This window comes from Solea senegalensis, linkage group LG14 (assembly GCF_019176455.1).
Source record: "Solea senegalensis isolate Sse05_10M linkage group LG14, IFAPA_SoseM_1, whole genome shotgun sequence".
Lineage (NCBI taxonomy): Eukaryota > Metazoa > Chordata > Actinopteri > Pleuronectiformes > Soleidae > Solea > Solea senegalensis.
In genome coordinates, this window is record NC_058034.1 from 17,430,845 (window position 1) to 17,454,790 (window position 23,946).

Genomic DNA, 23,946 nt, shown 5'->3' on the forward strand with positions numbered 1-23,946 from the left:
TCCCTGCAGAATGACTGTGACTGTGTTATTATGGCATGTAGGTACTGACATGGAACGATTTCATGCATGAAACAAGCTGTACTACACATACACACTGGTACATGTGACTGCTCACCTATGGGTTATTGACTCACCAGGACGTACAGTTGCTCCGAGCATCTCATGGCACCTTTATTCCTATCGATCCAGCCTGGGCCCTAATTTTTGCATCATGTCCTCATCTGTGTGTGTGTGTGTAGGTGAACGGTGTGGACTTGTCCAGTGCAACACATGAGCAGGCAGCTGCAGCTCTGAAGAATGCAGGACAGACCGTCACCATAGTAGCACAGTACAGACCAGAGGGTGAGTACTGCAAAATCAGTACTGTGTGATTCTATCTTCTGATCTATGTCTTAATGCTTGAGAAAAGGACAAAAATTAACACAACATACACGTAATATACGCTGCGCACGGCACTTCAGGATGTACTGATGGTGGGAGTCGGTGGCGTACAGATAAGCGAAAATGAGACAAACATTGATGATATAATCTGAGCTACTACTTTTTTGTAATTCAGGCAGCACATAGTGACAATAAAATATGTGGGGAAATCCCAAAAAACAATAGAAGTTAGTAGGAGAAAACAAATCTTTACTGTTGTGGGCAAATAAAATACAAAATTGTAAGAAAGTAAAAATAATTAATGGGAATCATTCAGAAACTCACTTAATTTGCAAAATGCTGACACTCACTGGTAATTTTTTCGGTACGCACGACACCACATAGAGTGTCAGGGCTGACATCTGATGTGGTCTTCTGCTACTATTGCCCTGTGTTTCAAGGTTTGATGTGTTGAGGATTTAGATATGGTCTTACTCTAACTGTTACTGGTTGTAACAAGTGGTTGTTGGAGTTACTGTTGCCTTTCCATCCAGAGTGAACCATATATGTGGTTCTATAAGTATACTTTATACTTGTGAGTCAAATTACATTACATGTCATTTAGCAGACACTTGTAAAGCAACTTACAAAGGAACAGTACAGTACAACCTGCTAGGAGTGGAGTTGAAGTTGTGACCATGAAGTCTTCAGCACACAAGGTACTGGTCTTAACCACTGAGCTACCCCACTTGTGAGGCCCCTCAGTGACATAATACATTGTTTCTTCCAAGTCTGTTGCTGCACCTAACTCTCGGACCAATTCTTATCCATCCACAAGCCTTTTAATGGAAGTCTTCACTCCCTATAGAAGTAAAACTTAATTTGGTTTCACAGGTTCATGGGATTCATGGATGGGATGAATCAGTAAAATCAGTTGAACTCAATTTGGTTGTCACAAAGATAGATATAAAGCTACACACACACACACACAGGCTCATACACACTGTGAGTAAAAGTAATGTGTCTCTCATCCTGGATGTTTGTCTACTGGGAGTGACTGAGAAGGCCGTAACCTAGGAAACCAGGTTATTTCTGCTGATTGGCTCAGCTAATGGATGCTGTTATGGCGGGGCGGGGGGGTAGGGGAGAAAGACACAGAGAGAGACTTTCCTGTTATCATGTATTAGTCAGCCAGTGAGGTGGTCCGGAACAATGTTAAATTTAGATGAGTTTACAGTATGATACACTGGATCCCATGTGCTTTGGGTAAGAAATTTATTTTGAAAAATGTTTTTGAAAATGTCTATATATATATATATATATACAGTACATATATATAAAATCAAATCACAACTCTTACAACGTTTCCTATCTGTAAGCACACACACACAGTAGACAGTATTTAATTCATCAATTATGGCACTCTTTGTCTAAATATAATAAATTAAACACCAAATTTGTATTATATTACATAGTGCTTTTTACTCAACTTGATTTATTTTGTTACATATAAAATCTTTAGGTAAGCAGCATATACCGACTTAAGGATTTTAAAGGTTCCTGCATATCCAATCCAATAAAAACAAGAAAATTAACCCAAAACATACATTTGTCCCCGCAGAATCTGTGTTAATATTCATTCAATTATACAATATTTTATTGGCAAATAATTTGTGTATGAGAGCGTATTATAGCTGCATTAAAAACCAGAGCAGAAGTCTAATAAAACCGCACCGGTTGAGCGTTTCAGATTGAAAGTGTCAGCAAAAGCTGGAAAGGGCAAGTTGTAGTCCAGCTCATATTGAAGGGAGGAAAACTATACAAGATAATGTATGAACATAATAATGAAGTTCCACAGCCGCTGCAGTACATAAATATAATGGAAGCTTGTGGAAAGCAGTATAAGGAATGGAATGCTGGTCAATACTGGTTTTAAATGTTGGTGTGATACTGACTCAGATATTCGGCTTGGGAATATATATGAGTTTGTTGCATCTTGTATTTTTAGTTGACAAATTCTGGATAGCAATATTTAAGTTAGGTCTCATAATAAATGATTTAGCCTAGTTTTTTTCCATACACTGAGGCACTGGCATGGGACAAGTGCTCAGTACTTGTATCAAAAAGTGATGTAATCTGTAAATATTTAGACCTTCAAGTGAAAGCTCTCCTTTCACTTCACTGGTGTCGTCTCTGCAGCATCGATTCTTAGAAATTAGATTTTCTCAGGGTAGAGGCACACTACAAACCCGACAATAAACACCTGCATGTATGTGCCTGAGTGGAGGTGATTCATTCACCATGTCCACTAATGGCATACATAAATGTCATATGTTGTGTCAGGTGTTGTATTTGTTGATCTGTCAAGTCACAGAGGTTTCCTTGTTTCTGCTCTGAAGTTGGATCAGCACCATGGATAGCGCCCTAAACTCTCATTTCTACACTTGGCATATGGTAATATGCCAGTTTCCCCTGAGAATCCCCCCTGCAAATTAGGGTAGGTTTCAGAATATACTTTTCCTTGATAAAGCTATGGTGACAAACAATATCGCAAACACATTTTTCATTTTTTTAATGCCTTTTCCACAGGGATATAACAGGGGAATAAAAGAAACCTGCCAGTAGTCAAGTTAAGAGATTGATACAGATCAAAGGTCTGGTTTGGCTTGGTCCGGCTCTGTCTTGGCATAGATGTGTGTTTTTTGTGATACTTACAGAGACAACACACACACACTGAGTGTCATGTAATTAACATTCAAGGCTTTTCCTGCTCTTTGTTATTTGTTACATGTGTAGGACCCAGAGCCGGATTAAATAAATGGACTATACTAGGCAGACTGTATTGTATTTGGGCCCTCCTCCATCTGTTATTTATGAATTGAAATCTGAGACTTACCAAAGTTACTAATAAAAGTTAATTCACATTTTACATAGCGTAGTCTTTGGTTACGAGTTGGTTCTTTGTATGCCAAAATAAGTCATGTGTCGTATATTAAACAGTCTATCAGACTATTTTTTATATGTTACTACAAGGCTCTATTAAATACTATTAAATTATCCTTATCTTATCCATTGCAAGTGTTATTGTTAAGGCAGTAGTACCAGTAAATCACCAATAGATGTCAGTATTGCTATGTAAACAGAGCAAATAAGATATATGTTGTAAGCTATTGCATTTTGCAGAAACTCTTAATTAAATGTGTTGATTAAATTGAATAGTTTAATAATTAGTCAAATATACAAAGCCCAATAACATTTGCAGTAAGAGAAACTGTGCTGTAGTGGTAAAGATGTTTATTTTCATGGACAAGCGTCACCTCTCTTCCATTTTCTGGTATTTAGCACTCAGCAGCTCAGATCCTGGTCTGGACTGTTCAGCAGTTTTCTCCACTGGTCTGGATGTTTCTCTGGATGGTGTACTGCGCAGCATTGTTTTTAGTTTTAGTCACGTTTTAGTCATTTCTATATGTGATAGTTTTAGTCGAAAAACTCCAAAAAGTTTTAGTCAGTTTTTGTTAGTAGTGTTGTAGTCTTTTAACAAATCCATTTAGGTCAATAAGTATTGGAGGTTACTGTTGGGCAGAAATCTTTAATCTCCATATTTCAAATTTTCAACAGTTTTTTTAATGAATTGATGCCGATCATACAACAGTGTCACGCATTGACATGAAATTTCCCCCGCCGGTGGTGCGCCGGGACCGACTCTAGATCGGCTTAGAAGGGCTCGGGGCGAAGGTGGTTTACAGCGAACCCCCGCCCGGACCTCGCCGCAGACATGTGCACTTGCTGCGGCTTCTCCCGCCCGTCTGCCCCCGGCACGACTGTCGATCGGAGCAGACTGTCCTCAGTGCGCCCTGACAGCATCACGTCATCAGGACGAGGAGCGGAAATGGTCTTGAAACACGGACCAAGTAATTTTTAGGTTTTTATTGTCCCTCTGTCTGGGCCCCCCCCTGCCAATCAAGCCCTAGGCACGTGCCTAGTTTGCCTTTGCGTTAACCCGGCTCTGGGAGGACCTTAAACATCTACCTTCTCAGGACCAGGTCCTAATGGAGAATGGAGACCAAAACTTGGTCCTAATGAGGCCCAACCTTATTTCTGAGGAACTGGTTATGGTTAAGGTTAGGGATAACCCTTTTTGTTGGCTTTGTATATAAATGGAAGATGCATTGTCTAAAGAAGAATAGCTGCACAAACTGTGTGTGTTTGTGTACATGGGTGCCTATGTCGTGACTCTCCCACAGACCTCATTAGTGACTGTTGAATAAACTCTATAACAAACCTTCTGTCCATGCTGGGCTTTGGTCAGCATCGTGCATGCATGTGTGTTTGTGTGTTTGTGTGTGTGTGTGTGTGTGCATGCATGCGTGTGTGCGTGTGTGGGTCCATCTGAGGTCCACATTTGTCCCAGTCCTGTGGCTATATCATGCAGTGACCAGCAGCTCTCCCTGTGTCTCATAAAAACACTTCCTGCCAACAAGAGAGGAGTTGGTAATAACTTGCACCAGGAGAGGTGTGTGTGCGTGTGTGTGTGTGTGGGGTCTAGGTATGACTCATGTCATTGGGACCTGAATCTGTGGATAAACCCACGTTATTGGGACTCGTGTTTCTGTTGGTGATAAAAACGACATGCTGCAATTTAAACTTTCACATTTTGAGGTGTTTTGAGGTAAGGGTGAGATTGGGTTTAGTTTAATGAGGTGGAAATATTATATAAATGATGTAAGTCGCTGTTAAAGTTAACTCTTTAGGACAGTGTTTGTGTGTGCCGGGGGAGGCATGCACAGGCAGAGACACATGGTTGGTTTAAGCTGATGCAGCACTTTATAGATCTGTGTTTATTTACAGGCGAGCAGATGGAACATGTTTGTCTGTGAAAACTTGTCATGCTGTGTCAGTAATGCAGTCACCCTCGTCATGTTTTCAGGTTATTTTAGGCTGGGTTGAGTGTATGTCAGACCTGTGTAATAAGCAGTTGGACTTGATTCTGTCCCAAAAACTGTACAGTCCTTTTCAGTGTATGACTTAAATTGCAGTGTGGTGCATTGAAAGCAGATTATATACACACATGATTACAAAACATTTATGTTTTAACCCCATTTTTCCAGAATAACTTTCAATATCAGGCAGTTATTTACAATTTACTGCATGTTAAAATACTGTATTAACAATTTTAAATGAACAAAAACTAAAAGTTTTATTTATAAAAAAAAAGAAAAAAAAAGTAGTAGTATTTAGTTGTACATGAACCACAGATTTGGGGTGTTAAATTTGAACAGTATAAATATAATATAAATATTTAAAATAAAATAAAAAGTTTTTCTCTCAATGTCCAAAAAGAGGCCAAAAAATGGAAACTATGTGGAGTGTATTTTCCCCACGTTTTCCCTTTCTGGTGACAACAACGCTTATTTGCCGGCTTCCTTCAACAGCACGAGTGAAATTACCATAATAACCACATGTTAACTTTGACGTGCAACTTCTCAGCTTTGTCATGGAAAAGATCTACAATTAACTTATTCTGAGAGCTTTATATCACATATATGCGGCTTGACTTCTCATTACCGATTGGACATCAGAACTGTGAGATGTCCTCCGATGTCCTAAGTTTTCTGGTGTAGGACTGATGGTAGCGCCCGATGGTTGACAGCGGTGTTAGTCACTGGGATTACACACACAAGTGTCACACACGTGCTGCACACACACACACAGACACACACTCTGAGTTGATGTCTGTCAGCAGAAATACTGAGGTAATGCAGAAAGGATTATCTTCACTTCATTTAGTCTGCTTATTACTCTGTGTGTGTGTGTGTGTGTGTGTGTGTGTGTGTGTGTGTGTGTGTGTGTGTGTGTGTGTGTGTTTGTGTGTGTGTCGTGCACCAGTTGTTAAGTAGAAGATTAACTGCTTCATCTCTGCGCTTTCACACACCAAGTCACGGGAATTAGCATCTGCTGAACACAGTACAGAGTTCAGACAGTGGTTGTCACTCTCTCTTCTTTTATTGCTTTGTTGTTGTTGTTTTTTGGTTTTTTTTTGCCTTTTCCGTTGCTGCTTTCCTTCCTTTCCTTTTCCACCTGTCAGCCCCCGCTTTTTCCTCCCCTGGACTGCTGGTGTCTGTGGTAATGGTCTGACTCACTGCCCACACAGTATGATTTTGGGGATTTGAGGCATCACTTGTGACTGTCACTTGTGTGAGGCGGTGACTGATTTGAGATCTGCAGCAGCGTGTCAACACATCATTCTGAGGCCTCGATAAAACAATTTTCTCATGTTTTAACCTAAATTCACTCATTAAAATTAAATTGTTTTCGTGTGTCTGCCCTTCCCTGTCCATGTTTTTTCCTCCCTTTCATCTCCTCTGCAATCTGATCTGTTAATCGATACCATTATAGATTACAGTACTGCAATGTATCAGTAACAGATGAGCTCCTTCCAGCTCTGCTATTTTTAGAATCAGAACTAAAGTCAAAGTGTGTATACATACATCGTGTATAGCAGCCTTTCCAGTTGATAGATTTGCATTAATTCAGCTGATTACACATGGGAAAAAAAGAACAATAAAATACTTATGGTAACATATTCACTCCTCTTGTGACTCGGCGGTACATCTTCATCTTTCCTTTGTGTCTCGGAGAGTTGTTGACAGTTGTCGTTCGTCATCTTTGTTTACAATGATAGCACTTTGAATGAATATATAAAAATGTGTACAAACAGGAAACAGAGGGCAGGTGATACGTGATATGAAAAGGGGGAATATTGGTGCAATGCATACAACCCCTGAATATGAGAAATTGCCCTCTCCAGTGGTTTGCACTAAAGCTGCACAATGCAGAAAAGGTCTGTGACAGCTGCTGATAGAGAAACAATGCTCCTCTGCAAAGAGCAGCAGAGGAGAGGAGGGAGGTAAATGAAGGAAATGGGGGACATAAGCCCCAGAGCCATTCATCTCTGTCATCGCCCCTCCCCCATCTCTTCTTTTTCCATCCCTCTATCTATATCCTGTTCTCCTTCCGTCATCCTCCCATTCTTCTCTTTTTCCTCTCTTTCTCTCCCTCTACCGTTTGCCGCTAGTCTGATAATGCTGCATTGAGATGATGTGTGCTGATAGAGTCACTTTGATGCTGATCATGTAAAACTTGATCAGCAGAGAGAAAGAGAGAGAGTTTAAAGTATTTGTGGAGACATAAAACTTAACTTTACACTTAAAGAACCATGCAGAGGAGGGAGAGTTTTAATACTTGTGGAAACAAATGCTGCTGTATTTTATTAAAAAATGTTTTCATGTTTAAAAAGCCATAATAAAAAGCATGAATTGATCTCTTTTTATGGAGATATATAATTAAAAAATATCTGTGTATGTGTATGGCATGTTGACCAATTCCCTTGGCCAAAGTAGGGCAGGAGAGCCTGGCATTAAGTCAACTTCCTGCATGAGTGACCTGAGGAAACAGTCAGTGTGTGTGTGTGTGTGTGTGTGTGTGTGTGCGTGCGTGCGTGCGTGCGTGTGTGTGCGTGCGTGTGTGTAAGTGCTGTGTGTCCAGAGCAAGCTGCTGTCAAAGGCAGGGGAGGAGCAAATGAAACACACCAGCGAGAGAGGGATAGAGAGAGAGAATATAGTACAGAGAGTTAGCATCTGTTGTTTCTGTGGCAGCTGAGCAGCTCAGGACTGACTTTGATATTCACACACACACACACACACATTTTATGTGTGTGTGTGCGACACATTACTGCATACCTTTACACTTCTATGCACTCGCACACATTCATATCTCTCTGACACTCCCTCGCTCACATGCTGAATCCAGCGGGAAACTGACATTGCGTTCTCCCTCATCTCTCCTTCACACACACAGACACAGAGGTGCTCTCTCTCTCTCTCTCTCTCCCTCCTCAGCTTCTCTCTCCCTCTTCTTACTCGCTCTCTCTCTTCTTTCTCGCCCTCTCTCTTTTTCTGTGTGTTTTCTTTCTTTTCATTCATATCTCGGGACTTTAAGCTTGAGCTCACATTCTCTCTCACGCACACACATACACTGATCTTACCGGCTTCATATCGTGGGGGACGTTGAGGCTGCCCTTCTGCCTGCAGCATGTGAGTACAGAGGAGACAGACTTGACGTGAGTCTAACAAAGAAATTCATTGATGTAGAAACATTGCTTATCGAACTGTCAACAGTATCACTTAACGGTTATTAGGCTGAAACACTCTGGTAATGTTTGTTTGTTTTGGGTATTATTTTTTTTTGTCCATCGACAAAGATGATGAAGATTACAATGCTGACTTTATCTCTCATCAGTGCAGCAGCCTTAGAAGCGCAGACTCGGTCTCACTGATCAGGAGTCAGTAGCACTTTATATCTCAGCAGCAACACAGTACTGGCTTTTGGATCACAAAGAGGAACAGCATCTCTGTGTAGCTCAGTGTCTCCGTATCTCTGCTTGATTAACTTTTGTCTTTATTCTGTCTTTTTTTTTTTCTTCCTTCCACTCTGTTTGGCTCTCTCTCTCTCCTTATATACATATATACATAATCCCATAATGCTGTATTGAAGCACTGTGTGTCGACAGGGACAGTTAGATTTTCGATCATGTGTAAATTTGTTCCGTATCTGTGTGTGGTCCATCCGTGTTGGGGTGAGTCTGGTGGAAATAGATTTGTTAATCCGTCAACATCAAATGGATTAGAGCTGCGATTGAAAATGCCACACTGAGGTCAATAAGGGGAATATTAAAGGTTGAAACCAGCGACAAGAGTGTGAGCTGAAGGCCTCTTGATTTTCATGTTTTTTTCATCAAACCCAGTTCATAGTATCTGCTCAGAACCTTTCACATAAAATGAAGCACTGTTAAAGTAAATACCAGACACTCTGGAGAATCTTTTTGCAAATTTCAGTGACTTCAGACTGCTTTAGTTGAGTTGTTTACATCTGTAAGTGTCAGCGTGTTAGATTAATTGGGTGTTGTAGGCTGGATGTAGTGTGGCAGTGTGTGTATATATGCTGTATGTGGTCAGGTAAACAAGGAAAGTAAACAAAAGAGTGAGATTTAACAGATACTACTCATTCCAGGTCTCCCTCTCTTGCTCTGTAAATGTGTGTGCTAGGATGATTGAAATAAATAGTTTCTATAGTCCACAGTAATGGTTTAGGGACCAAAGCTTACACATCTGTCTGAGGTGCTGTTTTCAGCCTATTGCCAGCAGCACCAATCCAAGTGTGAGTTCTGGGAAACTGTGGCGTGCTAAGTGTTAAAAGAACTGGAACTAGACGACACTCATTGAGGATTTAACAACAACACACGTCTGCTGTTTATACTGCCACTCTGAATCAAATGATATTATTTCCAGACACCGACTTGCAGGTGAAATGAAAAATGTTTTCACTATCATCCGAGAAAGACGTTTTAAGAAACACATTATGTCAGTTGTTTCACTGCTCGGTGCATTTCCATAAGTAATGTACATTTGTAATTAAAAGGCACGATGACATCTTTATGGCCACGAGAGGAAAAATGGGCCAGAAACGAAAGTGTTTTTTGCTGCATGAAGCAGGAGGATTATAAAGCAAAGGGCTGCTATGCTGAGTGTATGAGCAAATCATTGCTCTTTGCATTGATTGGCCAACCAGTTGTTCTCTGGAAATTTACTACTTGTCTTTCAGCTGAGATGTGGATACTGGCTGTTGCTGGCAATTAAACTAAAAGTGCTATGTACAAAAAACAGCACATAAAGCTGTGCTTTTTCACATGCAGATGGCCGTTTCAGAACACCTAAATAGCAGATTAAGCTCGGCTTTATCAGTTATCGTGGCTAAACCAAGTCCTGGACTCAATCTGATTGCCCAGTTGACTGGATATGATGTACCTGAATATGTATAGTCTCACTCACACTGGTGAGTCAGTGGTTTCAGTCTGTTTCCCCCCTCATGTACAATAAATTATTCAAAATTACATCAATTTGCTTCTCTGAAAAGCTCTGTGGACTGCTGCCCATCTGAAGATTCATTATCGTCTTAATAATGATCATAATGCCTTCGTAATATTTTCAGTTGAAGTGTGCTTATGTTACCAACATACAGCTGTGAACATGCATGTATCTGAATAACATAAACCTGACTTCACTGGCTTCACTGGCTTTGACTCTGTAATCCTGGAATTTTTTAATTCTGCGTTTATGAAAAAGCCCTCCAGGTTGTATAAGAAAATATATTTAAGTGCTGTTAAGGTGAAATTATGTACACTCTATAAATCTATACACATTCATTTAACTTTCAAACTTTTGGTTCACATGAGCGGAAAAGAAACTATTGCTCGACGAGATGAGACTGAAAGTGCTGCACCGGTGATGCTGCGTCACACCAATGCTGAGCAGCTTGCACGTCACTGTGTGGAACAGTATATATGTATATTGTCAGGGACACTTTTCTAATTATGACAGCAGTGTCTGGATTACACAGGTTTTACAAAGCTTAGCCTGTGAGATTAAGGGCTGAAGTATCATATTTATGCAAAGCTAGCAAGCTATCATAGCTATAATGTGTCATATAGTAGTTGAAAGGGACAATAAAGGACCATGATGTATATATTGTATCTTAACAAAATAGATTCACTAACCGTCTCAGTCGGATTTTGACCAAACATGTATCAAAGATGTTGCATTCATACACAACTGATCTGAGGCAGCTTGAGTATTGTGTAGGAAATGTAATTGCTCAGTCAAGAAAAAGTCAAGGGAAGCAGCTGTGTCATTTGATGACTCTCTCTAGGTTCATTACTGCAAGTGAGCTTGTTAACACTAATTCACTTTGTTGGCATAAACATGTTAGGTCATCATTAGCTACACATTAAATGGAAATGGAAAGAGTGCACAGTAGGAAAATTCCTCTTTTTATTGGTAATGTCTAATGTGTTGTTGTCTAAAGCTGACTGTGTGTACATAGTATGCATGTGTATGTACTGTAGGTGCTTGACGGTGATGCTGTCGGCAAGGTCTGATGTAATAGGAGTTAACATTCAGATCAAACAGATTATTAGATTAAAGATGAAGAGACTATGTCTGTGAGTTTGCATGTGTGCACACAGAGATGTGTGGCTGTGTAGCCAAGCAGGGCAGTAAAGCACCAAGAGAATCACTTCTGAACATGGGGGAAAAAATACCCATCAACTTTTGTACTTTCTGCACGACAGACGATTGCATGAGATGTGGTTAACAATGCGAAAAAAAACTCCACCCTCCCTGAAGTTGTGTTTTGGGTCCACATACTGTAACAGTGGGGCGGAAACGATTGAAGCATAAAGTCAATGTTCCTCAGCTTCCTCTAATGTTTAGAAACTGGTTTAGAAACTAAGGTTGATTGTGTGTTTGTCATCTATATCCAGCAAAAACCTGCTTGTTTCTCCATGTCTGTGCAGAGTACAGTCGTTTTGAGGCAAAGATCCATGACCTGAGAGAACAGATGATGACCAGCAGTGTCAGCTCCAGCTCCACGTCGCTCCGCTCCACACAAAAACGCACACTCTATGTCAGGTAACACAAACACACACGCACACACAAGCAGAGAACAAAGGTGATGGTCTTGTGTCCTTCACTGTGTCCCAGCTATTTTAAGGTCTTATCTTGGCAGGGTTTTTTTGTGTGTGTGAGAGAAGCCCAAAGCGAGGTTATCGCATCTCAATCAGTTACATTGTCTGGAAAATACTGTGTCACCTTTTGCACATCTTTTGCCCGTCAAGTGCCTCTGTCTTGATTTCCCCATGTTTTTTGGTGAATATGTTTCCTTCCGTCGTTGCGTCTTTCTTGTCCTTGTCTCTCCAGGTTGTTCAGGTTTTCTCTGAATCACCCTCACCCAGTTTGTATGTGCTGTAGAGCCCAGAAGCCGTATTCCAGATCCTGTCTTCGCAAGAATCACAATTCAGTTCAACATATTGATTATACACTAGGTCACTGGCTCCAGAGACACACTGGAGCTCTTGGGAGATCAATGCTGTGGGAGACAAAGATAGCCAAAGCAGATTTAGATGTAACACTAATGGCAGTGTAGGCCTTTGCAAAAAAAATCTTTATATTCTTAACAATTTAGTCCACAGGGGAATCTAAGCAATAGTCAGTAGAGTAATACTTTATTTGTGTATATATATTTTTGCTGATTATTCATTTAGAAAGTCCAATGCTCTGAAAACTGCATTCACAAATCCCACTATCTAACTTACTTATTATGTCCTCGCCTAGGAGTGCATATGAAATGGAAGGTGAGTTATAATGTAGATGTACAGTTATATACAGTTAGTGTAAAATTATCTTTTCATAAATAACTCTTTTGTATATTGACCCTCTGTGATGAAAATAGTTTTTACTTAGTAAAGAAATATGCTTCCAGTACTGCACATGAAATGATCATCCAACCTGACCTGTATGCAAATGGCCTGGAAGGAAAAGGCATTATCAGCTGCAGCAGCAGCAGCAGCAGCTGGGTCATTCACCTTAAACTTAACACTGTCTCACACAAAGTGACTCACAAACAGATCAGGTCAGGTTCACAGTCAGGACAGGGAGCTACAGGCCAAAGGTCACATTCAGCCATCTGTGAGCTGTATTCCAACCAGTGCCAGTAATATTCGAGACCCACAGGTCATCTATTTAATTTGAAAAACAGACTATAAACTGATTTCTGACTGAAATATGATTCTCTTTTTTTTTCCAAAGTGATATGATTGTATGCCCACTGTTAGGTATCTAGTAATGTTATTTGTTCATCCAGGTCCAAATCTTCACAGTGTAAAGTATTGAAATTCTACATAAAAATCAGCTACTACCTACTGCCTCTCTGTTCAAACACCAGCTATTGCACTCACATTTTGCCATTGGCTTTCTTAGTCCTATTAGTCATGCTTTCGCCACTCTCTTGTCTTGTTGTCCCAGACTCCTCCCTGTTTTATAAACACCTGCACCTGAGTTGTCGCTTCATTACCTTTCTCTCTCTCTCTCTCTCTCTCTCTCTCTCTCTCTCTCTCTCTCTATATCACTTGGAGCGCAGTGAACCTGTAGTGGGGATTTTCCACACAGCTGCAACTGGCGTCAAATTCACTAACCCAACCACGCCCCCTGCACTGCTACCCACTCGCCCTCCCTCCCTCTTCCAGTCCCTCACTTAGCTCTCGGCTCACTTCTTGGCATTTTTCAAAAGTAGTAATCGACCCCTGTGTAAACAGTTCTCTCGTGACGTTGCGGATGCGTTCCGTCACCCAATTTTTCAGTAGCCAGCCATAGGCATGATTATCATGGGCATCGATGAAGTGAGCACGCACAGTTTGTATGTGGTTGTGTTTAACGACTCGTTCAATTGTTAATTTAATTATATCAGAGAAATCCCACATCTGAATGTTTATTAAGGGACAGCACTGACATTTTATTTTGAATGCTTTCTGCACAAAAGACTAACATTATTATTCTTAGACAACAATGGGTGGCTCAGTACCGCTTGTTTATGTCCAATTTACTCCAATAATCTTTTTTTTTTGGCCAAAACAGACCAACTGTGATGTGTCACATTTATGATGATGCCATCCATTTCACAAACAGTATGCTGCAATGGTGTCACAAATGTTCTACTTGCATAAAGGAAGAAGCAGATATCCCACAGTGTGACTCATTAATAACAATTTTTCACAAACAAAATGATGCACTGCTGTTTTGTTTTGTTTTGTTTTGTTTACTTTTTCTTTTTTTTTAGCTTAAAATAAGTCCACCCAGCTGACATGATTACTGCAGCATGGCAGCCATGCAATCCTCCCTCACACTCTCGTTACACGGTTGTGGCAGACGCGCATGCATTTAAAATGTGTGCGTGATGTAAGGGTTTGAGATTATATCTGATTTTTACTTTCTTCTTTTTCTTTGATATCTGATGCGGTGATTTTTATCAGTATCAGACCAATACTGCTTAAACAGCACATACACTAGTTCCAGACACAGCAATGATGAGGAATTTTTCTGACAAACCGATTAATGGAGCAAAACTAAATCAAAGTCAGCCCCTTATTGTGTTCCCTCATCAACAATTAAAGCTCTACATGTTTATTCATCTTTGAATCATTCAGAAAGAAGTCACGTCTCTGCTTTATTTAGTTCTGACCAAACGTGTGATCACAAAACCAAGAATCCAATTGACACCAAGAAGTGTGACAAAGTGTGTCTTGTGACACTTTGTCATTTTCCTGCCCAGTGCCTACATCGAATAGAAAAAAAACCCAAAAAAACAATTGCGACCATCTGAGTAACCACTGGTGTTCTGGTCAGACACTTTGTTGGTTCATTGCTGTCTTTAGACGGTGGAAGGGCAATTGTGCAATTCGACACAATTATTTTAAGAGTGCATTATCGTAATTGTGAGGTGTCTACACAGCACACGGTGACTCCACCTGCCTTGTCCTCTACTGAGAGGTGTTCGCTCTTAAAATCTGGCAAATCTGCCCTTTTGACAGCAATTCAGCAAAGTGCAGGAGCACATGGCTTCAGAGGGAACGCGAGATTACAATCTGACTGGTGTATTGCCTGCTATTCCCGAAAGACACCAACAGTTATTTGAGAGTTCAACTCTTTTGAACCTTGCACTTGGCACAGCAACCCTTTTGTTCCCACGATTGGACTAACTAATGCGGTTTGGGACTCACCCAGGTGCATTTATGATCATAAACAAATGAAGGGACCAAATGGAAAATTTTAACTGATAATGGCATGATAGAGGAAAAACCATCACCAAAGTTATCACACTTAAGGGCCCATGGAACTCTCTTCACAAATTTCATGAAATTTATCAAATTTATCCATCTGATAGAATTTCTATTCCTAGAGTCTCATAAAAAACAGTCACAACAGACAAAACTGGACCCAACAGCTTCATGTGTTTGAAAACAAATTGGTCTGAGTCCCTGAATCATCATTATGTTTAATAAGGATTGTTCCCATGGGGCCAGGTAATTATCGGAACACTCCCTTTATGTAAGGTAATCCATTTACAAGCTGAATGTCAGTGGTGATATTCTTTCAAGTTGTTTAAAAAAAAAAAAAAAGAGGCCAGGATCATTTCAAGGTTATATAAAATAATGTAATAACCCATGATTGACTCACATAATAAATCATTGTCGTGTGAGAAACTCTTCATATCCTGTTACTGCCCATCGTTGACCAATCAGGAGGCACATTTAAAAAAAAAAGAAGCCTCAGAAAATCACCTGATTGGTTCAGATAAGGCTGTATAAGTGCATGACAGATTGGGGGTGTCCAATGCTTTAGGCCAACGTGTGTCATCATTCATCTACATACTGTGTGTGTGTGTGTGTGTGTGTGTGTGTGTGTGTCGAGGGCTACTATATGCATGTGTATAATGTGTAGACACAGACTAACCTTTCCTCAGAGGAAATGTCACTGTAGCAAGGTGACATAAAGTATGTATGACTCTCCTTTGTGTAAAAGGTCTGTGTGTGTATTTGTGTGCGTCTGTTGTGTGTGTGTGTGTCCCCTCTTCTTTACTGTTCTCTTCTCATTTTACATTCACACCATTATGTACTATCTATTTTACCTCAGCAGCCTGGAACTGTAATTTCATATTTTTCTGTAACACCCTAGAAGAGTGAGCTACAGAATAGATTACAACACAATGATGTTAAATTCTCTGTACGCTATATTTTAGTATTTCACAGCACGTTGAAGCTGTAGAACCCATTTTAATTGGGCTGTTGTTCTTTTACAATTTAGTCAATTTACTCTCTGTTTACTTCTCTGTTTGTTGCCAAGTTGTCAACTTTTTCAACACAATGTTCCAGAACATCAGCTTCTTAACTCTTATATTCACTGTCAATGTCCTTGGGCCTTTATCAACAGACCTACAACCAATTAAAGTAAAGAAATATGGCATACAAATGTTTCCCCACAGCAGATGCAGCAGGCCTATCTGCATCAGCTACCATATTGTTTATTGTCAAAAAATAAAATTGTTTAAACAGTAAAGTATACAATTTAAATATAATACGCCTCTCAGCTCCACGTGATTCTCCCTGTTTCTCTCTAAGTTGGTTTTGTGTCTGCACAGAGAAGTGATTTGTTTTACGTCAAGACAGATGGAGGCAACAGTAGAGTGACTGAAAACATAAAGAAGTGCCCCCAAGGAAACTTTCAGAAGTAAAATTTCCTGCTCAAAAACTCAATCATCCAGCAGTTTGACGTAATAACTTCTTCTTACCCCCTGCTCTTCCACTTCATTCAGGTCTGTTTATTATTGCTTGACAGAACCATTTATAGATGACGGATGCCGTTTTGTTGCATCTGTTCACGGAGACTGAACAGGCGCAGCGAAAAAAAACATCACATCAACAGAAAACACTGAATGTTTGGCACTGCAGCTTTATGCACTGCCCACTCTGCTCGCCCCTCTGCTTGTCACTGATTTCATTTTTCATTTTTCCAGCTTCAGGACAGATTGTCAGAGCCATCTGCATGAGTTAATACAACTAATTTAAGTCACTGGTTTTTGACTGTTGTAACTTTTGTAAGCCCACTGTGAAATGTGACAACCTATCTCTGTGGAACATTTACACAGCTGTGGCCTCACTAACGGGGTGTTTCCATCGGCCTGACTCGCCTCGGCACGGCACAGTTAAGTTGCGTAGCATAGTATCTTGTACTTTTTTTAGTACCTGCTCTGGCGAGGTTCCAAGCGAGCTGAGGCGATACCAGGCACGACGCCGCCAGACTGCTGGCCACTGACTGGTCAGAGCGCCGTCACAGGAAGAGACGTCTTACACAAGAATCAAGCCGAACAATGGCGAACTGTGGATCAGTTAAAAAGACTTAACAATCCTAAAAAAACGCGGCTTAATCTCCAACAATTACCAGAGGAGCATATATCGTATTTAGCGACAGCACTGCTGATCGCGACCAGCGACCGGCATCACAAACCCTGCCGCTGTATTTCAGTTCAGCGGCCGTGTCAGAGGGAGTCTGTGCTCCGGTCATGGAGGAAGTACTGAACATTTTAATTAACTGATTCTAATCTGATTCTGAAAACAACTGCTTTACAAGTCATTAGTCACTCGTTTGTGTGTGTCGCGTGCAGTGATGACTCCGCCCATGTTGAGTAGGTACTATTTTTGTAGTGGAAAACCAACCTAAACTGTGCCGTGGCGAGGCGAGTGTAGATGAGCTTGGACCATAGTGGAAAAGGGCCATAATGCTGCACATGATCCATCAGTGTAACATGCTATAGCTGCACCATCATCTGGAACATCTATGTATGCTACTTTATTTAATATTCCTGTAACACAGAAATGTGTTACACATTTCAGTTAATCATACACTCACATCTGTCAGCTGAAATAATATTTAAAATATCGGATTAATTAGCTTTATTTATTTACTAAGAGGCTTCTACACAGGATGTAACCTGACTACATTTACATACAGTAGCTGTTGCCTCATTAATATTACACACTCTCGGTGTAAGTGTAGTGATTTTTCTCCTTTTCGTTGTTTGCTGTTCCCTCATATTTCCCATCTTTAATCATTTCTGTGACTGACATTATGAAAAAAAAAGAAAGGTTATTTAAACATTGATGTGTGACAGTTGCCCTTTTACTGTATGCAATGTAGCCCTGCACACAGAAACAGAAACACAACCATGTACTGCGTGCTCAAAGTAAATCTTCTTGTAATCTTGTAACCTTTCACATTATACCATTTTAGAACATTTTTAATTTTTCTTATGCATTCCCACCGGGTGAAGACATGACAACACTCAAAGGTCATGAATTTCAGGAAGAGTTGATACTTTATTAAATCAAATTAATATTTACTTGTGTTTAAAAGCAGTTATATCAGTGCAGTTCCCCGTTTTAAAATGAGCAACTGATATAATGGCCTCCAAAATCTTAAATCGCTCCGCTCAGTTCCCTCCTGGAAACTTTAAACGTACATATATATATGATTAGGAAACACCAACAATACTTGAACATAAATATAAACACTTCCTGTCTGCTGATTACACCAGCATGAGGTTTCATCTGCTCCATGCTGATGACTGCAGTTGCTGTTCTCCAGGTATCATCACAGATAATCACTGACAGCCCAACCCCTGCTCATAGGATCTCTCTTTTCATCATTGTCCAGTCCGGTCTAATGGAAATTGATGTTCCCCGCGACAAGATAAATATATAATGACATGATGTCAAGGTTCTCTGTGTCCACTTCTCCTGCTGGATTATCTTTCCGTCTCACTGTTGTTTTCTCCTTCTCTGTCTGCACTCTGGTTTATTGATGAAGGCAGTTGGGACTTTAGTGGAGGCCTGTTATTTCAGCTCTAGTTCCTTTGCACACACACACACACACATTGCTGGCCTACTTTTTAGGTCTTTTCCCTTTGGACAGGTTTGGTCACAGAGAGAGATCACACAGTTCAGAGGCAATACACCTAACAGTGACATCAGAAACACACACATAGATGTTTGAAGCCGCAGAGTCTTCAGTTCAAAATCCATCAAATGTTGTTGCATAATTCAAAGCAATACAAAATACCTTGAATTCATTCATCAGTGTCTCTACATTATTGCAAATATGTCGCTCTGTACATGCTCCTTCTGTTTGCTCTGCTCGTTAAGAACAAATGTGTGACGGGAAGTGTGCTTCTCTCCTGTCCGCAGAGCGCTGTTCGACTACGACGGCAGTGCGGCGGATCTCAGCGCGCCCAATCAGGCCCTACCTTTTCACTTTGGGGACATCCTCCATGTGAGCAGTGCCGGGGAAGAGGAGTGGTGGCCCGCCCGTCACCTCAGCCCCCCGCCGCCAAACTGCCCCGACGTCGGGGTCATCCCCAGCCGCAGGAGGTCAGAACTTGTTCTTTTCAGTACAAGTTGATTTATTCATTCACTGAGTGAAGTAAGAGGCCTGTGCTCATCACGTCAACTCACATCTGTAAATGATGATGCTTATGATTTAATCACATTAAAGCCGTCAGCGCTGGGCTTTTTTCTTTCCTAAAGTCCACACTGCTTCCTCTGTTCAGTTGATTGTTGAGTTTTAATGATCTGCAAGTTATTGAAATACTTGTGTTTTGGGATTGCAACGGACACACTTCTTCAGGAATATTTTAAACTCTCTTGTGATGTCTACTACTTGACATTTTGGCATTTTGACACGTTTTTGCTGCATTGGATTGCATTTTTGTCCGTGCTTGAGACCAAGAAAAGGATCTGTACAGATAATAAGAGTGTTCTCTTTCTCTCTCAACTTTTATGTCACTGTCCAAACACGGCCTTAGATCTGATGAGGAAAAAGCTGACAGATTCAGTTGTGAGGCAGTAAAGAGAGTCCTTTCTTTCGTGTCATTTCTTTTTTTCAATATACTGAAAGGTTATTGTGGAACCTGTAATACCTACAGTTGACAATGACCACTGCCAAACATTAGTGGGTGATGTTTGTGTTCACACATTCCTCATATCAAGACACCAGGGCCAGTGATTTCAGCTCCTGGACAACTGTCACTTTCAGCGATTCCAAGCGTCGCTGTCAGCTCATCATCTTCTTGTACAACCTGCTGAATGTAAATCTGCGGTGGAAATATGGATGTGTTCATCTCTCTCACCTCTCCTCGTTTCCCACCTCTGTCTTTACCTCCACTGTGGAGGAGGTGACAGACAACTGCTCATAGGTTTCCAAGGGAAGGCGTGTTAAAATGACTGCGAGAGGGAAGTGGGGGGATTACATGTAACAAGGGATTACAAGTAACAGGGATGAGTGTGAGTAAGTGAAGGAGTGAGAGGACTGGCCATGGGAGGGATGGATTCAGAGGCTGTCACGCAGGGATATCGGAGGAGGAGTATTAATAGACTGAGGTGTCAGAATAGAGCCTGGTGGAGAGAAAGTTGGTGTTAGAGGCTATAAGTGCATTGGGTTAATAGAATAAAGGTGTGACAGTTCCAAGTGTGGAGTATAAAAGAAGACGCAGACATCAACCACAGCTGTTCTTCTGTTAAACGTGTACATAATGCAATTATATTCATGTGTTATATACTCCTTTACGCTCGCTCGCTCTCTCCTCTTCTTCCCCTTCTCTTCCACTCCCCGTGTTTCTTCTGTTCTCTCCTCCTCTCCCTGTCATCCCCATCTCCCCACACTCCACCTCTTCTCTTGCTGTAACCTCCTTACTCCTACATGCCTCCTCCTCTCACTTTCTTTCAACTTCTCCCCATCCTGTCTTGCTGAGTCCCCTGTCACTTTCCTGCTTTCCCTCTCTTCACTTCTCTTCCTTCTCCCTTTCCCTCCTCTTCTCCTAATATCCCACTTACCCCCTTCCTCCTCACCTTCCTCTCACTACTTCCCTCCACACTTGTCAATACATCTTCCATTGTCCAATCTTCATCCTCCTGTTCCTTTTATATTCCTTGTTCTGTCGCTTTTCTGCTGCTCAACTTTCTCTCCTAATTTCCAATTTCTTTTCTCCCTCTCTTACTTTGCTCCCATCCACTCTCCACAGCCCAGCTAAAATAACTAAGATTACATTTTAATCATGTTCTTAGGAAGGAAGAAAAAGAGTAGTGGAGTTATTGATGTCTCAGTTGAGACTGGAAATGGAAAAGTAAGGAGCGAGTTCATGTCCTGATGCAGTGTTGCTCTTGTGAAGCTATTGTTTGCATGTAAATCCTCTCAGATGTTAGCTGTCAGGGATTAAACTCAAAGCATGACCCTCAATGCAACCGTTTGCCTTGGGGTTCATATCATAATGTCTGCTGTTAGACTTTGAAACTGCTGGATTTTCTTCACTTGCATTATATAAGACCTTTGTACATTAAAAGAGCACTTTTCAGCCTAAATGTTAAAATGAGGCTTCAAGAAACAAACATTCCCCTTCACTGCAGACAGGGCTTATTTGAAATTCAAGCAGTCTGAGTGATCACCAGCAGGAAATGGTCCTGCACAGAAAGTGACATATCTAAATTTAAACTTGGGAGAGAGAGAAAAAAAAGAAGAAAATCTCCCTGGCAGAAGAAAGCAGAGAGGAGAACATTTCTTCTCTTCCATAGCTGATACCATTTGCTCATCTCCGTGTCCTGTCCTGCCGCCATTGTCACAAGTTAATCACAGCAGTCCATTTAGACGAGTGGACGGTGGACTGTGAATTTACATCATATCTGGACATTTGCACAAAATTCAATCCGCTGCCTCTCACTATGGTGATGGCATTTCTGAATAGTATATTCAGAAATTCACGGCGATGCTCTTAGGTCAGATTGAAAATGTATTAGGTGACAAAATTGTCTTTTGAATATAGCATTTTCTCTCTTTTTTTGGGTGATATTTGGCCTTGGTATATTTTCAGACAGGAAAACAACTGTTGTTTTTTGTGTGCACCACTGGAGCATGAAATAATGTATACATATTTCAGGAAGTTGAAATGATTGAACAGTGATGTTTCTAACATTACTTGTGCAGATGAACTGCTATTTTCATCTTCTGGTCAATGTCACATAAAGACAGATTAAAGGCATGGGCATCTCTATGTTTTCTTTTAAATGTTTCCCTCAATCCTTTTTCACAGGGCAGAGAAGAAAGAGAGGTCGCGGTTAAAGACAGTCAGAGTGACGAGGTCTCAGGACAAATCGGTAAGTGGCACCTCATCATATAAACCTTAAACTAATGAGCGTGAGCTGCATGAAACCCACATACTGGTGCTGCTCATTCCTAATTTTATTTTGCAGCAGCTATGGTACCATGTCATCCAATGGTTTTTATTAAGAAATACACAACTCAGAATGAGCTGAATAACTCTCTTCCCACGTCGCATCCCACTTATCTATGGTCTTATCATCAACCAAACCAATTAAGGAAGCACAACTGTCAAGCAATAATAAGTAACATGTCTCCCTTTTCAACTGTAACATTAAGACTTAAGGCTGGGGCTGGAAAAAAAAAGGCATTGTGTGGATTCCCATTATCTAATTGCTGCAGTTTAAGTCTAGCAAATTGATAAAAGTGCAAAAAATATAATGTATAATCTCCAAATAATATGGAAAGCCACTAAATATGCGCACCAACTTTTTGGGAAATTTCAATTCTCTGACAGCTAACCAACAAAAAAAGCTGTCGTTGGCAGAGGAAAGTTTTTCACAGTTTTTCACCTGTCCATCTGACAGTAATTCACTATAATAATCAGGCTCTCAGTGAGATAACACAACCTTAATTTTGTTAAGATTAAATAAATGTTGACACACTTAATTATAGCCCGTATTTTTAAGACATAAAAAGCTGTAAAACTGAATTAAAATTGTGCTGCACAGCAGCTAAATGCACAGTATAGTGGTCATTTCTGCAAATACGGTAGATAATCTGTTTGCATTCCTGCAGCTATATAGAAATGATGACCCTTAAGTAGTAAATGACTTTTTTGGAAGACAACAGAATGTGTTTTTTTTTATAATAGTCTTTGTATTGTAGACTCTACAGTAAGAATCTTGAAAGTTATGATTATGCTAACGTGCACCAACGCGCATTTTATTGCTTGGAAAATGTATGATGTGCAGCGTCCCTCATGTGAACTAACGTTGTGACTGTAATCACACTTACGCAATGCCGTGTCACACACAAGTCTAACACAAGCTATTGATATCACCGTGCTGTCAGCTGTGTTGTCTGCTTCCCTCACACCTCACACATGTGATTGAGCAACTCTGCAAGGTGAAGAGCTGATAATTAAAAATAATTTCACACACACACACACGCAGGTTTGCGCAGCTATTCTTCTCAGGACGTGACAACCAGGCATGTCCAGTGGGAGTGGGACAGAAAATCTGCCTCATATGTCATCCTCACGCGCTTTTAAGCTAGGGTCTGGGGTTTGCATTCACCTCCTATTATGATATCTGAATCCAGATGTGAAAGAAAAGCATACATTTAAAAAAATGAAACTAAATGATAATTTATAAGGAAAACAAAAAAATAGGTAAACGAAATTACTATAAAACCGTACATTTGTAAGTAACTTTTACTGTTCAGAAAAGGTCTAAAGGGTTTGGACACCCCTGGCCTAAAAAATGCGTTATCCCTAAAACGAAACACAACCAGTTAATGCCTAACCCTAACCCTAACTTCAACCTAACTACAATTCAAATCTTAACCCTAACTTTAACCAGTTTCTCAGAAATGAGGTTCAATCAAATAATTGGGACCAGATTTTGTCCCAACTATTAGACTACTGGTCTACTACTGATTCTGCTGTGATCACCTTTGGTATAATGATTGACATCTCTCTCTCTCTCTCTCTCTCCCTCTCTCCCTCTCTCTCTCTCTCTCTCCCTCCCTCCCTCTCTGCAGGATCAGGATGATAAAGGTAGGTGTGTTCTCTTTCACTGACACCTGCTGGACAGTACATGTAACTTCACCTTTTCAGCAAACCAGTCTTGTCACAGCTTTATCGTGGTCATTTCACCACCTCCTCCTTATTATTCCCTCCCTCAGACTCCTCCCCCACAGTCCTGGACCTGAGGTGGAGGGATTTTCTGTAATGTGTCAATCCATAATGTCCTCTGTCATACATGTGTAGATA

General features: G+C 40.6%; 1 protein-coding gene across 9 annotated transcripts in view; it reads left to right on the forward strand.

The window, feature by feature from the left end:
• LOC122780544 (discs large homolog 1-like protein) overlaps positions 1-23,946 on the forward strand; it is a 95,271-nt gene that overhangs the window by 61,281 nt on the left and 10,044 nt on the right. For 7 of the 9 annotated variants that reach the window (XM_044043568.1, XM_044043569.1, XM_044043572.1 and 4 more), the window contains 5 exons: positions 240-342; positions 11,771-11,885; positions 19,049-19,231; positions 21,943-22,006; positions 23,715-23,730. In XM_044043568.1, the coding sequence (XP_043899503.1) occupies positions 240-342; positions 11,771-11,885; positions 19,049-19,231; positions 21,943-22,006; positions 23,715-23,730 (481 nt within the window). Of the gene's footprint in view, positions 1-239; positions 343-8,298; positions 8,480-11,770; positions 11,886-19,048; positions 19,232-21,942; positions 22,007-23,714; positions 23,731-23,946 lie in introns of those variants that run through there. The other 2 variants (XM_044043576.1, XM_044043577.1) reach the window with 2 other exon arrangements.